Genomic DNA, 19,113 nt, shown 5'->3' with positions numbered 1-19,113 from the left:
AAACGGGGCCAAGCCAAAGCAGCGCATGAAAGAGATGACGTAGGGAAAAGAGAAGTTAAATAGTTGAGTGGAGGTAAAAAAATAATAATTGTTTGCCCAGAAGAGATGGTGGTATGTGCGCATTGCAAAGATTTGCATAAACTTGTTACTTTTTCACCACCCCTATTGTTTATGAATAATGAGATTAGGGTCACCTTGGTGCGTGGCTGCTAATTTCTAGGCTCCTCTTAAATTAGAAATGTTTCAAGGTTGATATCAAAGTGTTTTTCATTAAGACATGTGAGTGAGGGGTGGCTAGGGGAATGCGGAGTGACATCTTGGTGCCAAGGAACTGTGTTGACATGAAAAGCGATGAGTCTGTCCTCTAGTTAAGTGACTATTGCAATTGTAGAGTATTTAATATTTTTTCGCACATCTAAGAAAGAAATTGCATCTAAATACAAACATCTAGCTTTAAAAATGTGATTATCCGTTAACTCATTAGCTCCCAAAAACGTATAAATACGTCATATTTTAAATGTCTTAAGTGTCCCAAAGACGTATTTATAAGTTGTTGTTTTTTTTTTTTTATGCCAGAGCATAGAGAAGGCTTTTATGCAGTCTCTCTACTGCAGAAAATGGTTGAGTGGCAGCAGAGTATAAGAGATCAACCAGGCCATGTTAAAACTCCCACAGTTTTCCCACAGTTCTAAGCAGAATTGTGAAAAACGATGAAACTTAGCCATGTTCTATTGCTAACTCATTCACTGCCTTTGACAAGTATACTTGTCAATTGTATTTTTTAGAGCGGTGCTAAATGGGGGCGAATCTGAGCATGCTCCACTGTAAATATCAAACTTGGAAACAACTTTACTGATGCCCAACCACCGGTAGATGACATCATTGCCCCATTTTATAGGAAATAAACACAGTTTCAGAGTCCATGGGAGAAATGGCTGTATTTTGGCAAACCTACATTTTTCTGCTGTCAATTATAAAAGAACGGGACGGGACAAAAAGTAGGGAGTCTATTCTGTTATTTGGTAGATTCGGTTTATATATAATTATTGAATGTAATATCACTTGAGTATTGGAAATGTAAAAAATTTCTATAATGACTGGCAGTGAATGAGCTAATTGCTGCACAGTGGAAACAGATAGGAATATACTTTTACCCCTGATAATAGAAGAGACTCTAATCTCTCTATTGGTATGTTCCATATTTTTATAGCTATAGAACATAATATTTCACCTTGAAAAATCAGTCAAAATCCAGGAAAACACTTAAGTGAAAATGGTTGGGAGTGAATGAGTTAATTGAATTAAACCATATGCCCATTAATGTGGTTGCAGTTTTAAACGGTGTGTGCGTGTGTATTACTGAGCTGCAAAAAGGGCAACGTTTGACAATGCTGGATATACAATATATGGACGGGGGAGGGGAGATTGGGAAGACGGGGACATGGAGAGAGAAAAAAAAAATGGTGGTAACACTGTGGAGATGTCAGAATTAAATCACAAGGCGACCAGCTGTAAGCTTAGATAGTGCTCGGTCTCTAAATATAAGGCGCTCTCCGCAAGATGGGCTGATACAGCTACAACACCATAGAAAGATAGGGGGAATATAAATTGGCTCCACTTTGCCACAGAAAGGAAGATACCAACCACTTCTTACCATGTGAATTGAAAACGTAAATATGAACTCATACGCTGACATACTCTAGGAAGTGTATGTAAACGTAAGAACACAACTGTATGTGTATGTGTTTTCTAGATGGAAATGCACTTTTTCTACTTGGAAGTAATTTGCAGCTATTTGTGTGTTGTGCAGATGAAAGTGTTGTATGTAGATAACTCCATGCAAGTGTCAATTTACTATTTACGAAATTAAATACAATGAAATTTTATGACTTGGTTGGGTTTAAAATAGCACAAATAATGTACAAAGTTTACAACATTCTACTCTGCCACAATACTCAAAACTTGTTTGAAATTAGACACAGTCCTTATGAGATAAAACCCAAAACAAGAACAAAAATTAAGCAAAGGTGTGTCTCCGTTAAAGGAGTTAATTTGTGGAATAACTTGGGAACTGACCTGAAAAGATGTAATTCACTTGTTGAATTTAAAAAAATGTTTAAAAGCAAAGTTCAATATTATTATTTAAATCAGACATGAGTTAGGAAAAATTGTAGAAATTATTTATTTATTTATTTATTTACTTTTCTTTGATGTATCAATATGAGTGTAATGAGAATTGTATACATGAGTATGTTGTGTTGCTGTATTATTATTATTGTGTATTTCTATTCATTTTATTTGCATACGCTATATGAGTAGGATTATATATTTTCTTTTATTAAAATGTAATCTATTGTATCAAATATGAAATAAGTGATAGGATACGAAGAATAAGGGGTAGGACTGTTTTCAACTTCTTCCTACTCCCTTGAACATATAAATTGACATTTATTGTATGTTTCTTTTATTTTACTTTTAACTTTCTTTATTTGTTTATGTGTTTATATATATATATATATATATATATATATATATATATATATATATATATATATATATATATATATATATATGTTCGAACTTCAAACTTCAAGTGTAAGTTTCATCAGGCTTGGGGTTAATATGTTTGTTTCGTCATGATTTGTTACATTTGTCTTGTAATTATAATTAAATGCTAATTAGTGCAGCTGTCATTCTTGTTTACACAAGCAGTCACCTAACAGCTGAACAGACTGTTCAGTATGCTAAAGTGGGTGTGTTTACTTCTTTCTGTACAGCATTATAATAAGGAATACCAAGAGACTCCCTGTTACAGACATATCAAGCCTCACGAAGTACAACCATAATAGTCTCATGGTGTGTACATCCTGTAATGTTTGAAGCTATTCATGAGCAAGACCCGCATGGACATCCACTGCACCAGCACACTAGAGAAATCAACTTATAAAAGTGAGGCTGTGCCCTGGAGGGTCTAGGGAGTCCACTCCTTTATGCCAGCTGACCTGTAGAATCAGTTGGGAGTGACGGACTGCTTATATCCCCTTTGGTTATGAAAACCTCCCGTCTTCTTTGTTTCCCCCTCTTCTCGTTCTCTTTCCCAGAACAGCCACCCGATAGAAAACCTGCTGATTACAACTACAACACTTGATCATAGTTTGCTTTCCCTTCCATCTTCAACCTCCTGCCTGCACCGCTCTCCATCTCCCATGTTGGCATTATTAACACCCAGCATGAAAACTTAATTAACCCGCAGGCATGAAGTTATGTAAACAAGCCGTGAAAGTGCACATACACACACACACACACACACACATACACACACATACGCGCGCACAAGCAGGGCGGAAGAATATGTCATGGATGTCATAGACTGTGTTAATAAGAAAGGTGGGCGTCCCTGGTGAGTGGAATGGGAGTCCCGCAGGGTCCAGCTGAGTTTGGAGTTTACTTCACTTTCAGTTTGTTCATGGCCAGTCTGTTTTTAACCAAAATCTACTTTTTTATCACATTATATGAACTAGTCATTTGTTTTTACATTTTGCATGGATTGTTTATAGAAGGTGCTTTATCCACACAGTTTGTCATAAATCAAAAGGAAAACAATTATGGATTTTTTTTTTTTTTTTTTTAAATAAAGTATGTCATAAATTGTGTTTCCGAATCTAAACTGCAGAAGACATTATTTAAGATATAATTGGTTTACTTGATTTTGCACGTACTATTTGATTAATTTAGTGAGAGGTGAAAGATGAAGAGCATCTGAGGAAGAAAAAGGTCACAAAGGTAGAAGAAGTTTAGGTGAGCTAAGCACCTTACGCCTCAACTTGAGTTAACAAACCCGGTGGAGCAATTCCTGCTGAGCGTCAGCATTGACCACACCAAAAGTGTCGAGCACAGCAGGTGATTCATAAGCAGATTTTGCCACTGCTCATTTTTTTTCTTTTTTTTTCAATTTCAGGGCTGTTGGATACACTGAATGTAGAGAAGAGCAATTATTTGTCCTTGTTTTTTCTTTATAAATTAGCACCATTACACCATTTGCTGTACCACCCATAGATTAGTTTTTAGGACTGCCACCCGGTGTTCGCTATTGTAACTGCACCGTAAAAGTAGCATATCCCTGAAACCAGCTGTCCAAACCAAGAGATCATTTGAGCTTGTATGGGTACAAACTTGTATTTAAAATAGTCAATTGGTTTTTGCATATACTTACTGTACAGCTTTTCTCAATATTAAAAAGATGCACACAAAAAATGAAACTTAAATACAGCCTCTGTTACATTAAAAAAAAAAAAAAAAAAAAAAAACTAAAAAAATAGTACTACATAATATTGTACTGTAAAAAAAACATACAGTAGTGGCATAATCTAATAGAATTTAAAGAAGTAAAATCATTATTGCCATTTTTTTTTTTGCTTCACTTCGTCTTACATTAAACTTAAATAGGGGTTGTCAGTCAATAGCAGTTTTTATTTTTTATTTAGAATTGTTCACTATACCCAAAGTGCTGCTTGTTATGAATTGAGAAGAGTTCACACACCACTCATATCTGACATTTTTGCTCACAATTCAAATAAATGTTGGCTCCTTCACATCAAGGTGCACACACTTTAGTGACATAAACATTTATTCTCTGTACAGCTGTGAGGTGTCAATGGCTCGTAAACAGTATCGATCGCTGTTAGAAAAATACATTTGCTGCACCGTGGTTACTCTACACCCATAAAGAAGAGGCAAAAAAACATGTTAAGTGAATTTTCAGAAACAAGGAAGGTACAGTGTCATGAGCAAACATGACATCTGATTGATCTTTCAAATACAGGGTTGTGTGCAAAATACTGAAAAACTCAAATAGAGTCTGGTTCATAGCCACCAAAAAAATAGTCTTTGGAGTCCAGTGTCCTTGCTCATATTTGGCTTGTTGGGTAAAAATGAAGGTGATTGAAGTGCATGATGCAGTTTGTGCCACTTTCATAAAGAGAAAAAAACTTTCTTGAGCATCACCGCATCCGGATGCAGCAACAACAGCAGAGCTTCGGTGAATTACTAAGACACACAACGTCCGTTTGTGTTGACCCCAGTGTAAACATGTGCAGCAGATGCCAACATTTCCCGGTAAGTCTCTGATGATCATATTTGGATTTTGCAAGGATGCGATCCATTTTTTTTGAGGATTTAAGTGAGTGGCTGTAAAAGATCAGCTGTTAAATCCAGCAAGTGGCATTCCTGTGCAAAAAAAGGCCCTTCCAATAAAATATGCTGACATTTATTGTCACCTGTGTTTACGCAAACTGTGGAAAGGATCCTGCACCTTCTTGTTCGGTCTTCAATGAATCGCTTTGGGGTCCAGTGTCTAGCAACAAGTCCCCAAAATGCTCATTGGATGGTCAAGAACATGTGACAGCATTATTGGTGAGGTGACCTGATGTGATGACATCATCACTCTTGAGAAGCGAGGATGCTGTTCTAGGGCTGCAGGTAGAGAAAGCATAAAATAATTGTTAGTATGTTGCAGAACAGTTTAACACCACAATAATTAATACACACGAGTCTCATTAAATTAGTATAAAGTAAAAAATAAAAAATAAATAAAAAAAATTAAAAAAAAGTTCATTTCTCCAGACAAGTGAGGAACATCCGAGTCACAAAATGTATGTACAGTACATAATTGTAGTCTTACATTCTTGTATGATGAAGTCAAGATGATTCGAGGTGACGCGTCCAAGCTGGAGGCACATACAGAGTGTGTACACTGTTTGAACTCAACCCATTGGAGCCCAATGTTTGGACGCCGATCTCAACTGGGTAAAGCAGTTCCACGTTTTCCAGGACACACTGTAAAGTTCAGTTCAAGTTCAGTTCGTATGCTACTGGGTGGATGTTGTTTGGCACACGGAGAGTTGATGTAGCACTTCAAAATATTTGCGTATAACTCACTATCTGGAATAATTTAGAACACTGGGATAATGGATAAATCAACCCTCATTCAAAGAAAATAACCATTTTAATTACATTTAAAAAAAAAAAAAAAAACAATGATTCACACACCTTGGTGCATGCTGAGCTCATCACCGACTTGTAGAAATTCCCATCCACAAACACCTGAAAGCACAGAAATTTGTGAGATTACATATAGTCACCCATTCTGTTACAGTACAAACCTGGCTACAAACTGGCTATTATTGTACGAACAACTGTATTTTGATGATTTTGCATTTCAAAATCCCATTACACCATTCGTCCTCAAGACTTAAATGATTAAATTAAAATGTAGGCTAGTGTACGGAAGCATATTGCATTCACTTGAAGAACATTTTTATGACTCATTTTTGGGGGGGAGCTTTGTTTTTTTTGTGTAATTTTTTTAATTAACTGTTTTTATGTAATTTTTTTCCTGTTTTACTGCATGTTAAAAAAACAAACAAACTGAAAAACAGCACCAGCTTCTGTTTTTCAGAGTAATGTTTTCCTGTTTTTTTTTTTTGTTTTTTTTTTGTTTTTAAAAAAAAATAATTGTCCTCCTGTTTTTTCAGAATATTTTTTTCCCCTGTTTTTCTGAATAATTTTTCTTCCAGTTTTATTGAATATTTTTTTTTTTTTTTTTACCCAGTTTTCCGGGCTGTTTTTTTTTTCTCCTTTTTTTTTTTTTTTTTTTTTTAAAGTTAATGTAATACACTTCCATACTAGTGTGCATAAAAGTAAAAAAAAAAAAAAAAAGTACAGTACCAAAATAAATGTTTGAAAACAAACTTAAATTATTTTTTATGTCCAATTAATACCTTTAAAAACTAAATTTTCCACTTGATGTCGACTAAAGATGACATCACCTGTGCTGAGGAAGTCGGTAACGACCAATCATGGCTCACCTGTTTTCTGGGTTTGGTCAGCAACCTGAGCCATGATTGGTCGCTACCTACTTCCTCAATACAGGTGATGTCATCTCAGTCGACAGCAAGTGGAAAAAATATTTTTTAAAGGTATTAATTGTACATGAAAAATAATGAAGTTGTCAAATTAATTCTGGACAAAATATTAACTTTTTACTGCTGAAAATGGCTCAATGAGTCAAGTATCCCTTTAAACATTTAATTCAGTATTTCTTTCTTCTGTCAGATTGAATGAAGTATATTGTGCCTACCCTGTAACCGTACACAAAGGTGCCATGACTGCAGCCCAGCTCATCCAGAGGAGGCCTTTCCCAGCCAATCAGGAGACTGCTCTGACCCACTAGTTTGATGACCTCCACGGCGCGCACCTCGGCTGGAGCGTCTACAGAAGATCACACAATAGTCAAGGAAAGCAGCAAACAGTGTACATACAGTTCTATATTTTTTTTTCACTTGCATTGTTCTCATAACATGAAGTTTCAGAACAGCTGACTGAGAGGGGAAACAAATACACAAATCGTGAGATTACCTCCACCAAGCATTACCTGGCTTGGGTCTCGAAGGTCTCATCTTCTCTGGTGCAACATGGGACTTATTTGATAATCTCACGGGAGATTGTTGAGCAGAACGCGACTTGAATGTAGTGAATTCTCGGCCGTCGCATGCCGGAGGATCAGCACCATTAGGTTTTATCACCCTGCTGAAAACATCAGCTTTGTGGGCAGTCGCTTCAGTCGGGGCAGTTGTGTCTGAGGCAGTGCTTTTGAGATTTGTGTCAGAACACATGAAGACACCGGTGTCAGTACTTTTAGAGGTCATTAATGGAGAGGAAGTGGAATGTTCAGCACCAGCCACGTCAGGAGAAATTAGCCTTTTCGGTTTTAGGGCTGTCGGTACATTGGAGTCACTGCTTGAGGTCGAGTTGGTTTTGCTTGAGGCAGCAGTGCTAATCAGTGAGTTAGCAGCAGAGCTTGTTGTGGATACGGCTCCTTTAGAATGACGGTTCGCCCACAAATGAGGTGCAAATGGCATGTTAGCACATCTCGCGGTGACTGCGTTAAAAAGTGTTGTTGGCTGATTTTTTGTAACCGGTGGGGTTTTCACCGATGGAGGCTGCTTGGCCGTGCTTCGGAGAGAGCAGAGTGGGAGGGGGCCACTAGGTGGAGTAATAATGCCGAGGCCTTGCAGCTTTTTCTGTGAAGACAGGTTCGGGGATGCAGGAGCTGACAATGACGTTCGTCTGGAATTCTCTACTCTTCCCACCACATCCTTGGAATTAAACTAGAAACAATAGTTGACATAAAATAAGAACACTTATCAATTCAATCTGATAAAATACTGGCTCTAGATCTTACCTTACAGCTACTCAGCAAAGTCTGATGTAACTGTTCTTGGAGGTTGAGGATCTTCTCAGGACTGCTCAGTCTCCTGCGATGGTCGACCCAACATGGAGACGCAGGACTCTGAATAGGCCTGCTTGAGTCGCAAACGTTGGATGAACCTGGGCATGACTCAGGTCTTATATCCAGAGATCTTTTTTCATGTTTGGCGGCAAAAGGAGAACGCTGTGAAGGTAAAAGATTACAAAAATAATGTTATTTGTCAGAGCAGAGTAGCACTGTCAAGTTTTTTCAGTAATGTTCCTTACAAGTCACTCAAAAAAAAAAAAAAAAAAAAAATCAATTCACGCCAAAAAAAAAAAAAATCTTTTCAATGATATGTTCTTTGGAATCCCACAAGTCAAACTACAATATTCTGGTTAATATTGTGTTAGTGGAATATGAGTTAAACAGCAAAATCCAGCAGTTTTTTATCAATATTAGAAGGCGGCCATTTTGCCACTTACTGTATCGAGTGAAAATGACATCACAGTTGCTGAGGTCTCTGGTAACAACCAATCACAGCTCGGCTTAAAAAAAAAAAGGTGAGCTGTGATTGATTGTTGCCTGAGCCCTGAGCAATTGTGATGTCATCTTCAGGTGACAGAAAGTGGCAAAATGGCTTCCCCCGAAGATGGATGAAAAGGTCTGGATTTTGCTTCATAACTCATATTGCAACAAATGTAAAATTAATCGGAATGTCTTGTTTAAACAAGTGAGGTCACATAGAACATATTATTGCCAAAAAATGTTTAAGGTTGACTTTCTTCTTAATAGCAAATCAGTGAGTAATTGATGCCCCTCCCCGAAGTGTTTTTAATCACCAATAGTGTCCACAAAATGGCAGCAAAGAACTTTTACTATGAGACAAATTAATGGCCTGACTAAATGAAGATCCTTCAATCATTCAACATACTTCCTAAGCATTAAAGCAATACTTGACGCAATGAGACAAAGGAATTAATTGTTCATGAAAAATAATGAAGTTATCACAATTATAGACAAAATATCTTCTTACTGTTAAAAATGGCTCAATGAGTCAAGTATCCCTTTATGCTGTAGCAATATGAAGCCACAGAAATATTTTTATACGACATGACTTTCTTATTTTAAAAAACAAAAAACAAAAAAACAAAAGGTCTTACAATGGCTTGTTGGGCACTCTGAACTTCTTTCTCAGGTTCAGATGATGGCAGCACCCGTTTGTCCTCTTGCGTGGTTGGCACAGGCAAGTTGGCATTTTGCTTCCTTTTTAAGGTTGGCGCACTCGTGACATCACAACTACAGTCAGGGACGTTTGTCGTTGACTCTCCCAAAGGGTGTTTTCCTCTTTTCTGTTCTCTGCATTCTTTGTAGGACTCATTCTGCGTGTGTCCACTTGTGTAGTAGTTGTGGAATTTGGAAACAAATCCCGGCGTGAGGCCACTCTCCGGGCGCTTTGCAACGCTCCCAGGTGCGAATGCAGCGGTGTACTCAAGCAGTACCGTGTCTGTGAGCAGCTCATCAGCCCGCTGCGTGAGTGTCGAATCCGCAACACCGTGCCCATGCAAGGCTTTCATCATCTGTGCCAATAAACGGTTTCTCTCTTGACATTTCAGCACCAGGCAGGAAAGCTTGGCCTATGATTGGGTGATCCATCTGTCAGTCATTATCTCATAATGACAGAAGTACATTCTGTTCAAGCTACGCAAGATTTTCCTCACCTTTAAAGGAACTACATCAACATCTGTCTGGCTCTTTGTTTTTTGGAGTGCATCATACTAGAAACAAAAACAAATACTGTCTCATGTATGTCATATACTGTAGATTGGGACTAAACTCACGTAACATTTGCCCACCTTGGCTCGGACTTCATTGTAACGTGTGCGGAGAGACATGAGAGCGCTGAGGTCATCTTTGTTGTCCCGCCCCTTTTTTAGAGCAACATACTCAGCGTTCAGCTCCTCGAGAGCCACCGTCTAGTCGAGTCAGACACAAGTCATATACAAATACGAAACACCTTCTATAATGTTACCTTGGCTTTGAGCTGAGCTGTGAGGTTGTTGTGTTGGTCCTCAATTTGTGACTTCAGTGACAGAGTGGCAGCCTTTTCCTTGGCAAGGATGGACACTTTGCTTTGCAACTCTTTCACCTGCAACAGACAACAGTTTTGGCTTCCAGAACTTCAGAACTGGATGAGATGCTTTTCAATAACAAATAAATATATTATATAAGGTAGTACTCCAACCTGTGTGGTAAGATGTCCATTTTCCTTGCAGATTTTTTCTGTTTGAATGACGATATCGGTCAGTGTCTTCACCTCATCAGCCGCTAGAGATGATTTCCTCTCTGCATTTTCCCTCCTGGCTTCTGACTGACTCAGCCGCATGTGGAGCTCTGCAGTCTGCCCATATGTAATGTACACAAAAACACATGTTAATATTCCATCTAAATGTGTATGAGGAGAAAAAAATTGTTTCAAGTAAACAGACCTCTGCATGTTTTTGGTCCAGTTCTTGTTGTGACTTCTTCAGTTCTCCTCTGACAACTTCAATCTCTCTCATCAGTTTGTTTTCCTCTTGGGTCTTCATCGTGTGTGAGATCCAATCATTAGCTGTGTTGTGTTGTGTTTGACTGTGAGGGTAAGTTTGTTCTTTTTGAGACTGCAGTAATTTCATTAGCTCTGCTTCCTCCTGTTTCAAACATCTGACTGAATGTTCAATTCTTTCTTTTTCATCCTTCAAACTGTTAATTGACTTCAGCAGCCCGTCACAATCTCCTTGTAAATGACGACACTGTTGATTCTTAGCTGTTGACTCTTGGAGAGGATCTGTTAGTTTGTCAGTTTCCATTTTCAAAGCAAGCACTCCATTGCTTAATTGGTCCTTTTCTTTCTCTAAATGTTGCACTGTCTGTGCAATTTGTTTGACCTCCTCCTTTCCACTTGAGAGTGACTCTAACAGTTTGGCTTTTTCTCTTTCAAGGACCGCAAACGACTCAGCGAGCTTCTCTTTCTTTTCTTTCAGACCACTCACAGACTTTGAAAGACGAACCTGCACATCCTTCAGTCCACTGACAACCCGGATTATTTGCTCCCTCTCCTGTTTGAGACCATCCAGAGATCGAGCAATCCCGTCCTTCTCCTCTTTGAGTGCCCAAATAGTCCGAGTTAAGTGCTGTTTCTCCTCAGTCTGTGTTTGGACTTCCTTTCTGAGAGTTCCCACGCAGGCATACAACTGCCCTTGCTCAGTTTTCAGGCTCTGGATGGACTTGGTAAGCTGTTCCACTTGATCATTAAGTGAGTTCATCAGAAGATGCCTCTGTGGGTTCTTTACAGATGTAATCGTGTTCTCTGGTGGTCGACTGGACAGCAATTGGAGTCCCCTACTCTCCATCAAACTATCCAAAGATTCTTTTGGGTTGTTCTCATGACACCTTCCTGACATATTCTCATTTTGCAGTCGACTTATTTGTTGATCACAATTCTCACACTCTTCTAACCTTTGCTGCAGCTCCATGATGGTGTTGAGATCATCCTCAGTCTTTCTGGTGAGTTCCGTGATAAGACAACCTTGCTCCTGCGTCTCCTGCTCCAGCTTAGCTTTGTCTTCCTGCAGACCCAAAATGCTCGCCCTCAGCTGCGATCGCTCGCTCTTCATTTCTTCCTCATTGAGCTCAATGTGAGCCAGCAGCTCCTCAATGCGCAGAGCCAAGGCTCGGTTCTCCTGATTAAGGGCATGGAGAAGGCCGTCGTGGTCGGTGACATCATCTTGGTCAGGAGACGATTGGCAAGCGTCAGCCCCATTACTGGTTAATGTTGCGCTAAACTGAATACAAAAATCAGCGCTAGAGTTAGTTATGTTTTTAATTGAGCAATACATACATTATATGACACTACAATACCTTTTGTAAAAAGGACTCCTGCTTCTCCTCTCTTTGGTTCCTGAGTTGTAGTTTCAGTTGCGCATTCTCCTGAGCCAAGACCTGCAGCTGCCGCTTTGATTGCTGAAGGGCGGCCTCGAGGTGTTCACATTGCTCTCTGATACCTTCGAGGTCCTCGCCTAAACCTAAGCTCCTGTAAGCCTCCCTCAGGGCTTCGGATTCTTCGCTGTGTGTGTCCTCCACATTGAAGCCCCCGGGGGAGCTCCACTCTATCGTCTCGGAAACCAGGTTGAAAGTTTGGAGACTGAGCTGAGGAAAAATGCTCTTTTTGGATTGTTGCAGAGGCCCATGTTTGGCAGTTAGAGTGGGAGATGGGGTGGCACTCTTGGAAGTCGCTGCTGCAGCCTGGTGGTGGGCATCTGAAAATGCATCTTGCAAATCCAATACCTTGCAGGGCAGAAAGAAGGCAGAGTTAGTGGAGCAAATTGTGCTTTAGGGCAATTAAAAAAAAATAATAATAAATAAATCAAATAAAAAATAAAAAAAATAAACTCTATTGAACCTTCAGTCTTCAACTGACCAATCTTGCATGTTTCCAGGATGTTAGGAAATAAAAACCCACACAAGCATGAGGAGAACAGGCAATCTACACACAGGAAGGCCAGATCTGAGATTCAAAGAGCAAATCTCAGAATTTTGAGGCAGGAGCGAACTACGAATTATGATGCTGCCACATTGAATAAAGAGAGAATAGAAGATGTATTTTCCTGTCCTCCACTCTTGATGTGTCAAAAGAGCTATTTTACGCCAAATAACCAAAATCTGTCTCGAGCACAAAAAAAAAAAAAAAGAAGAAGATTGTGATGAAGGAAACAGTGTGTTAGTGTTAGTCTAATGTACGTTGGCCCAAGGGAGAACTGAGGTACACTATAACTGAAACATATGCAGCATTTTTGTGATTCATTCATTTCTACCTTTCATCTTCTGGGTTTTTGTTGTTTTCGGTTTTCTGCCTTTTTTGTCAAATTTCTGACATTTTTGACAATTTTATGGACATATGGTAATTTTCTGCCTCTTCTTTTTTGACACATTTTATGGTGATTTTCTGCTTTTCCTCTTCCTTTTTGGACATTTTGAGGTAATTTTTAAAGGTTTTTTTTCCTTTACCTTTTTATCTCTCTTTTTCTGACAGCTTAAAAATGTGGATTGACATTTAATATTTATTTATTCGTTTTTTTTTCTCTAAATCATGAATTTATTAGAGATATTAGATATTTTATCTAAAAATAATGAGATATATATATATATATATATATATATCCATCCATCCATCCATTTTCTTGACCGCTTATTCCTCACAAGGGTCGCGGGGGCTGCTGGCGCCTATCTCAGCTGGCTCTGGGCAGTAGGCGGGGGACACCCTGGACTGGTTGCCAACCAATCGCAGATATGTATATATATATATATATATATATATATATATATATATATATATATATATATATATATATATATATATATATATATATATATTTATTTTTATTTATTTATTTTTTAAAGAGATCCACAGGGACCGACAAGAGAGTGACTAAAGAGCCGCAGGTTGCAGACCCGTGGTCTATGTAGTATGTGGAAGTGAATATGTTGTTGGGATAGGCTCGAGCACACCCACAACTTGTGTTATATAGAAAAAAGGACAGATGTACTATAACGCAAAAGTGATTTACAGTCAATAACAACACTCTATCCTAGCTGAACAAAGCATGTTTACCCTCATGAAAAAGAATCAGGCACCTTTTCAGAGCTTCCTTCTGCTGTACTCGCGTCAGAGGCACCAGAGCAAACATCGGCAGAAATTGCAGATGGCTGACTGGGAGTTTGTTTAGTTGAATCCTTCAGGTCATGTTTGAGTCTGTCGTTTTCCACTCTTAGTTCTTCCAACTCCTTAGTCAGGACACTTTCAGACAAATTCAGCTGCTGTAGCTCGACCGTCATCTTCTCCACCTTGCAGCACAGGAAAAGGCTGTTTTCCTGGGCCTCCTGGAGCTGCTCTATCAGCCTCCTATGTTCCGTCATCCCACTTTCCTCTCTCTCTAGCAGCACCCTGAGATCCTCCTGAAGGGTCACGATGAAACTTTGTAACCTGACCTCATTTGAGGTCACTTTGTTGTCTGTACTCCTTTCATTGTCATTGTCCCCCTCCTGCCTTCCATCTCGCTCTCCTCCATCGTTTGTCTGCCATTGCTTCTTTCTGCCTTCATTTTTCTCTTCTTCACCTTCACACTCTTCTCTAGCACCTGGCTCCTGCCACTGTGCTTCGCTCCTGGGCACGATTCGGACCGCACTCAAAGCCGAGGCATCAGTGGCCGCGCTCACCGTCATGTCCAGTAGCTGCTTTTCTAAAGTGTAGATCCGCTTCTGCAGGCTCGCCTCCCTGTCCCTCGCCAGGCTGAGCTTGTGGTGGAGTTGCCGTTTTAAGTCGTCAAAGTATTGGGACTGGTGACCCAACTCATCTTCTTTGGCCTTCAGCTGTTTCTGACAGCGCTGCAGTCGCTCTCGCCATACGCGTTCCACTTCGTCGCGAGTCTGGACAGAATATTGTACGTTAGTGTTTGTTGTATTTTGTCTTCCACATCCTCAAATTACCATTAAAAAAAATATAACAAGAGCTCTGACTCACCATGACCACCTAACCTCCTATCTTAGCATGCAGTGTCTCTGATCAAGCCTCCTGCTGAGGGGGGAGTCACAGACAAGCAACTCTAGCTGCAGGCTCCTCCCTGCTCTTACTCTCTGATCTAACCATCACAACACAGAAAAAGTCACAGTGTCACCCGATTCCGCAGCCTTGTCCGTTAGCATTTAGCAAAAAGGAGCAAATTGGTTCTGTTCGTGTGAATTAAACTGACACAATAGTTCCACGAGAGCAAAGACAATGTCACCAGATCCCCTCTCACCTGTTACTCAGGTTGCTGTCTGACTGGATGGTTGAACTTGGGAGTCCCGTCGGAGACCCTAACTCTCTCACATAACATACAGGTCCTAGTTGGGTCCAGCTGTTCCCATGGTAACGGCTGTTTTCACTTCACCGGAGTTCTCACAGGGTCACGTGAACCGTCTTTCGGTTTGCTTTTGTTCTTCTGGCGACTTTTTCCCCTGTAACAGAAGAAACAAAAGTGTACTTAATGTGTATGTATCACACAACAAATTATTTTTGCTAAGTGTAGACAGTTGTTCTTCTTTGAATATTGATTGCACTAATCTATTATTGATATTGTTAACAGCTTGGTAGCAAGTTGAATAGGACCGCTATCTCTCAAGTTACTTCAACTCCTCTTCTGTGCTGAAATGTTTTTCCCCAATCATCCCAAACTGCTAACAAGCTTAAGGCAAAAATATCTGGCATAATTACAAAAAACAAAATTATGAAATTACACAAATTATACTCAAAGTCAGGATCTGTAATAACCTTGTATGCTGCACTGCACAGACTGTAGTTTCCTCTTCTCCACGCAGCTACGAGTCAGCAAGTTCATTCGAGTGGATTTGTGAACGTGTTGCCCTTTTGTTTCCTTAGAAACACCAAAGAAGTGATACTTTGCCAGAATCGTTAACTTGCCGCCCCCTCCCTCTTTGCTCTTTAATCTTCTCCTCCCGTGGCTCTTTTACCATCCGTTGCACTTCTGATCCATAGTGTTCCTCCAGAAATCCAAGTTGGGTGCGTCACACAGTGGCGTCATGTTTTTGTTCCAGGTCCAAATATCAGCATAGCAGTCATTTAGTAGTCATTTATAAATAAATCTTGCATCTCATGTATATACTGTATAGTTATTTGTTTCACATGTTTGCAGGTGATTTCTTCTGCAAAAAGTGCATTTATCAAAAAAGGCCATTGGGTTTTCATGAGCTGTCTACAAATGCATAAAAAACAATTATGTGTTGTTTTGTCCTCTCTTGCCTCTGCAGCAATTTAACACCTGAAAATAAAGCAACAGCAGATGTATTATTGCATTAAGAGGCCTTGGGTGAAAAGTAATACAACACTCGGTGTGTATACCTGATGTGGTTCCACAGTCATGTTCATTAAGGCCAAAGAATAAAGGCTAAAGAGAAGAACAAAAAGAGGAACAAAAACTAAAAGAACAAAAGGGGTTCAAAGTTAACGTGTCGGGAAACAGAGAGAACAAACGTAGTCGTCAGAACAAATGTTGAATAATAAATGGTACTTTTTGACAGGATACATTTTGCTTCACTATTACATAAGAAATACCTTTTCTTCTATTTCCTTTATTTGCCTCTTTTGCAAGTCGATCCTGTCCTCCAGTTCTCTAATTCTCTGCATGGCAAAAACACATGTAGTGAGACAGTCAACATTTTAGCACTGACCACAACAGCCACCTACATTTTTCCAAAGTAAGTTTACAATTCTGGTTAATGAGTAATTATTCACTACTAAAATTTGGTTGAGGTGAAGTTGTTTTTCCTATTGTGGATACTTCTTCCATACAGGTTATTTTCATTTTCATTGTCTCTCCAGTTGATTTTTGACTCAGGTAGTCAAAATGCATCTGATTAGTTAGTACAGATGAGTAGTAAATTATTGATGGGTTTTGTGGCTTGAGGGTGCTCGCTGTTAGTGATTAAAATGAAATTTAAGGGGCTGTAGTGTTTGATGAGCAACATACAATAAAACTAGTGTGTGAGTTGTCGAGTGGACAGATGCTGAAGGAGTAGGGCAACACTAAGACGAGAGGGGGTATCATCACAATGAAACAGACACACTCGCAGTCATTCTGTAGACACATTTACAGGTAGCGTAAGGGATACTGCATCTTTTCATAGCACCAGAGATTTGGTGATCTCAAAGGTCACAAGGGTCAGACTGGAGAAGGGCTCTGACCTCACTGGAGTTTGTTGTCAGCCTTACCTGTTGGGCCTGCTGTAGGAGCTCCATACGCTCCTGTAAGATCTGACTGTCATACTGCCGGCTCTGCCGGAGAATCTGACGCCGCAGCTTGTCCACCGCGAGCCTCAGCTCCTCCCTCTGCCTGTCTGTCAGCGACTCGGCCACCGCCTGGCATGACGGCTGCTCCTGCTGCAGAGCGCTATACAGCGTGGCCTCCAGCTCCTCGATCCTCTGCACAGGCAGCCACATACACCACAAACACACGACGCAAACATAACGGCATGCGCATGCAGATGGAAAAGAAACACAAAGGCATGCAAAACAAATTAATATGAGGCACACAAGCACACACCAATGTGATCATGGCAGATAATGGTAACACTCTTCTTTCTTATGCTTCACCCTTATATGGTAACTAAACACTTTTTTTTTTTTTTTAAAGTCTCCTGCAGATCTTTTTTTACTACTTGTTACTGGAAAAACTACAATTTGTGTAAGACTCATTTGTGCAGTGATTGGTTTTGAATGTGTATAACCTCATTGTCACATTTTAACACATTTATTTTTAGATGACTTAAGTGAAAAATGCTAGAGGGTAAACAAGTGACTATGAGTACAGAAAATTCTGCAAATTCTGTGATATTAAAATCTTTTTGAATTCAGTGGTAAAAGATGCAGTATCCCAACACAATGTGACAAATTTAGCCTCCATGGGAAGTGTTACATTCAAATGTTTCATGCTGAAATGAAAAATGTGCACCCCAAGATTCCTGATTGACTTTACAGTGAACTATTATTGCCTTGAAGAAAACTTTGGAAAATGTTAAATATCTGCCATCTTTAATGTAAATGCAAGATATGCTGCAGGTATATATTTTTTTGGTCTGGCTCCATACCATGTAGGCCTGGTCCAAGGCCTGCTTCCTGTAGTCCAACTCCTCCTCAAGGAAGCCCTTCTGCTTGCTAAACAGCTCCTGTGGTAGAATGTCATTGATTGACTGACTGACTGATTTAGAGTATGTTGGAAATGTAAATAAATACAGTATAGGTAATAGAATGACATGAAAGTTATATGATGGCTAAAATAACATATCAAGTCAAATCTTCTCCAACTACAACTAAAATAAAGGAATTTGCCTCCATATCCAGCAAGATGGAGTGCTTGAATGCAAATCCATCTTAAAAATAAATAAATAAATAAATAAATAATACAAATAAATAAAAAATGGCTCACCTGGGCTTCTTAAAAGTCAGAAATTAATCATGCGTAACTATCATTAAATAATTTTATGTCATGTCTAATTATGTGCACGGTGGCTGACTGGTTAGCACGTCCGCCTCCCAGTTCTGAGGACTCCAGTTCGAGTCCAGGCTCCGGCCTTCCTGGGTGGAGTTTGCATGTTTTCCCCGTGCCCGCGTGGGTCTTCTCCGGGTACTCCGGTCTCCTCCCACATTCCAAAAGACATGCATGGCAGGTTAATTGGGCGCTCCGAATTGTCCCTAGGTGTGCTTGTGCGTGTGGATGGTTGTTCGTCTCTGTGTGCCCTGCGATTGGCTGGCAACCAGTCCAGGATGTCCCCCGCCTACTGCCCAGAGCCAGCTGAGATAGGCGCCAGCACCCCCCGCGACCCTTGTGAGGAATAAGCGGTCAAGAAAATGGATGGATGGATGGATGGATGTCTAATTATGCATCTTAATCAACAAATAGTTCTTTTTGTAACATATCCTTGAATTTTCGAAGGAACTAATGACATATTTCATCATTCAATACATTTAGGTTAAAGAGTGTGTATATTAGCCATTACAGAAACTTTAAAAATGTTCTTTTAGAGAAGCTGTGGCTTAAAACTTAAATTGGTGGCCTCACAAATTTAAGCACTCTAACATCCAAAAATGTTGCCAATATATCATTAAAAAAAAAAATAAATAAATAAATAAATCATTATACTATCCAGTAAAATCAATGAAACAAATGTTCACCTTGTCATTTTCCAAGTCAATCATTTTCTGCGTTAGAGCGGCCTCTGTGTTGTCAACCTGTTTCAACCACTGTAAAGCAAGAGTGTGAGAGCGAAAATCG

General features: G+C 39.6%; 1 protein-coding gene across 5 annotated transcripts in view; it reads right to left on the bottom strand.

The window, feature by feature from the left end:
- Positions 1–4,609: 4,609 nt before the first annotated feature.
- Positions 4,610–19,113, bottom strand: part of LOC144025511 (janus kinase and microtubule-interacting protein 1-like) — a 28,708-nt gene continuing 14,204 nt past the window's right edge. For 4 of the 5 annotated variants that reach the window (XM_077531634.1, XM_077531637.1, XM_077531635.1 and 1 more), the window contains exons 18-25: positions 19,014–19,082; positions 17,930–18,007; positions 17,055–17,264; positions 16,398–16,463; positions 16,185–16,261; positions 15,597–16,104; positions 15,085–15,283; positions 14,808–14,925 (exon numbers count right to left, since the gene is read on the bottom strand). In XM_077531634.1, the coding sequence (XP_077387760.1) occupies positions 16,211–16,261; positions 16,398–16,463; positions 17,055–17,264; positions 17,930–18,007; positions 19,014–19,082 (474 nt within the window). In that variant the 3' untranslated portion in view covers positions 14,808–14,925; positions 15,085–15,283; positions 15,597–16,104; positions 16,185–16,210. Of the gene's footprint in view, positions 5,473–5,680; positions 5,836–6,048; positions 6,103–7,138; positions 7,270–7,432; positions 8,169–8,242; positions 8,453–9,411; positions 9,886–9,969; positions 10,027–10,104; positions 10,225–10,280; positions 10,398–10,493; positions 10,650–10,737; positions 12,073–12,148; positions 12,575–13,921; positions 14,714–14,807; positions 14,926–15,084; positions 15,284–15,596; positions 16,105–16,184; positions 16,262–16,397; positions 16,464–17,054; positions 17,265–17,929; positions 18,008–19,013; positions 19,083–19,113 lie in introns of those variants that run through there. The other variant, XM_077531633.1, reaches the window with a different exon arrangement.

This window comes from Festucalex cinctus, chromosome 9, assembly GCF_051991245.1.
Source record: "Festucalex cinctus isolate MCC-2025b chromosome 9, RoL_Fcin_1.0, whole genome shotgun sequence".
Taxonomy (NCBI): Eukaryota; Metazoa; Chordata; class Actinopteri; order Syngnathiformes; family Syngnathidae; genus Festucalex; species Festucalex cinctus.
This window is presented reverse-complemented; position numbering and strand designations above follow the sequence as displayed.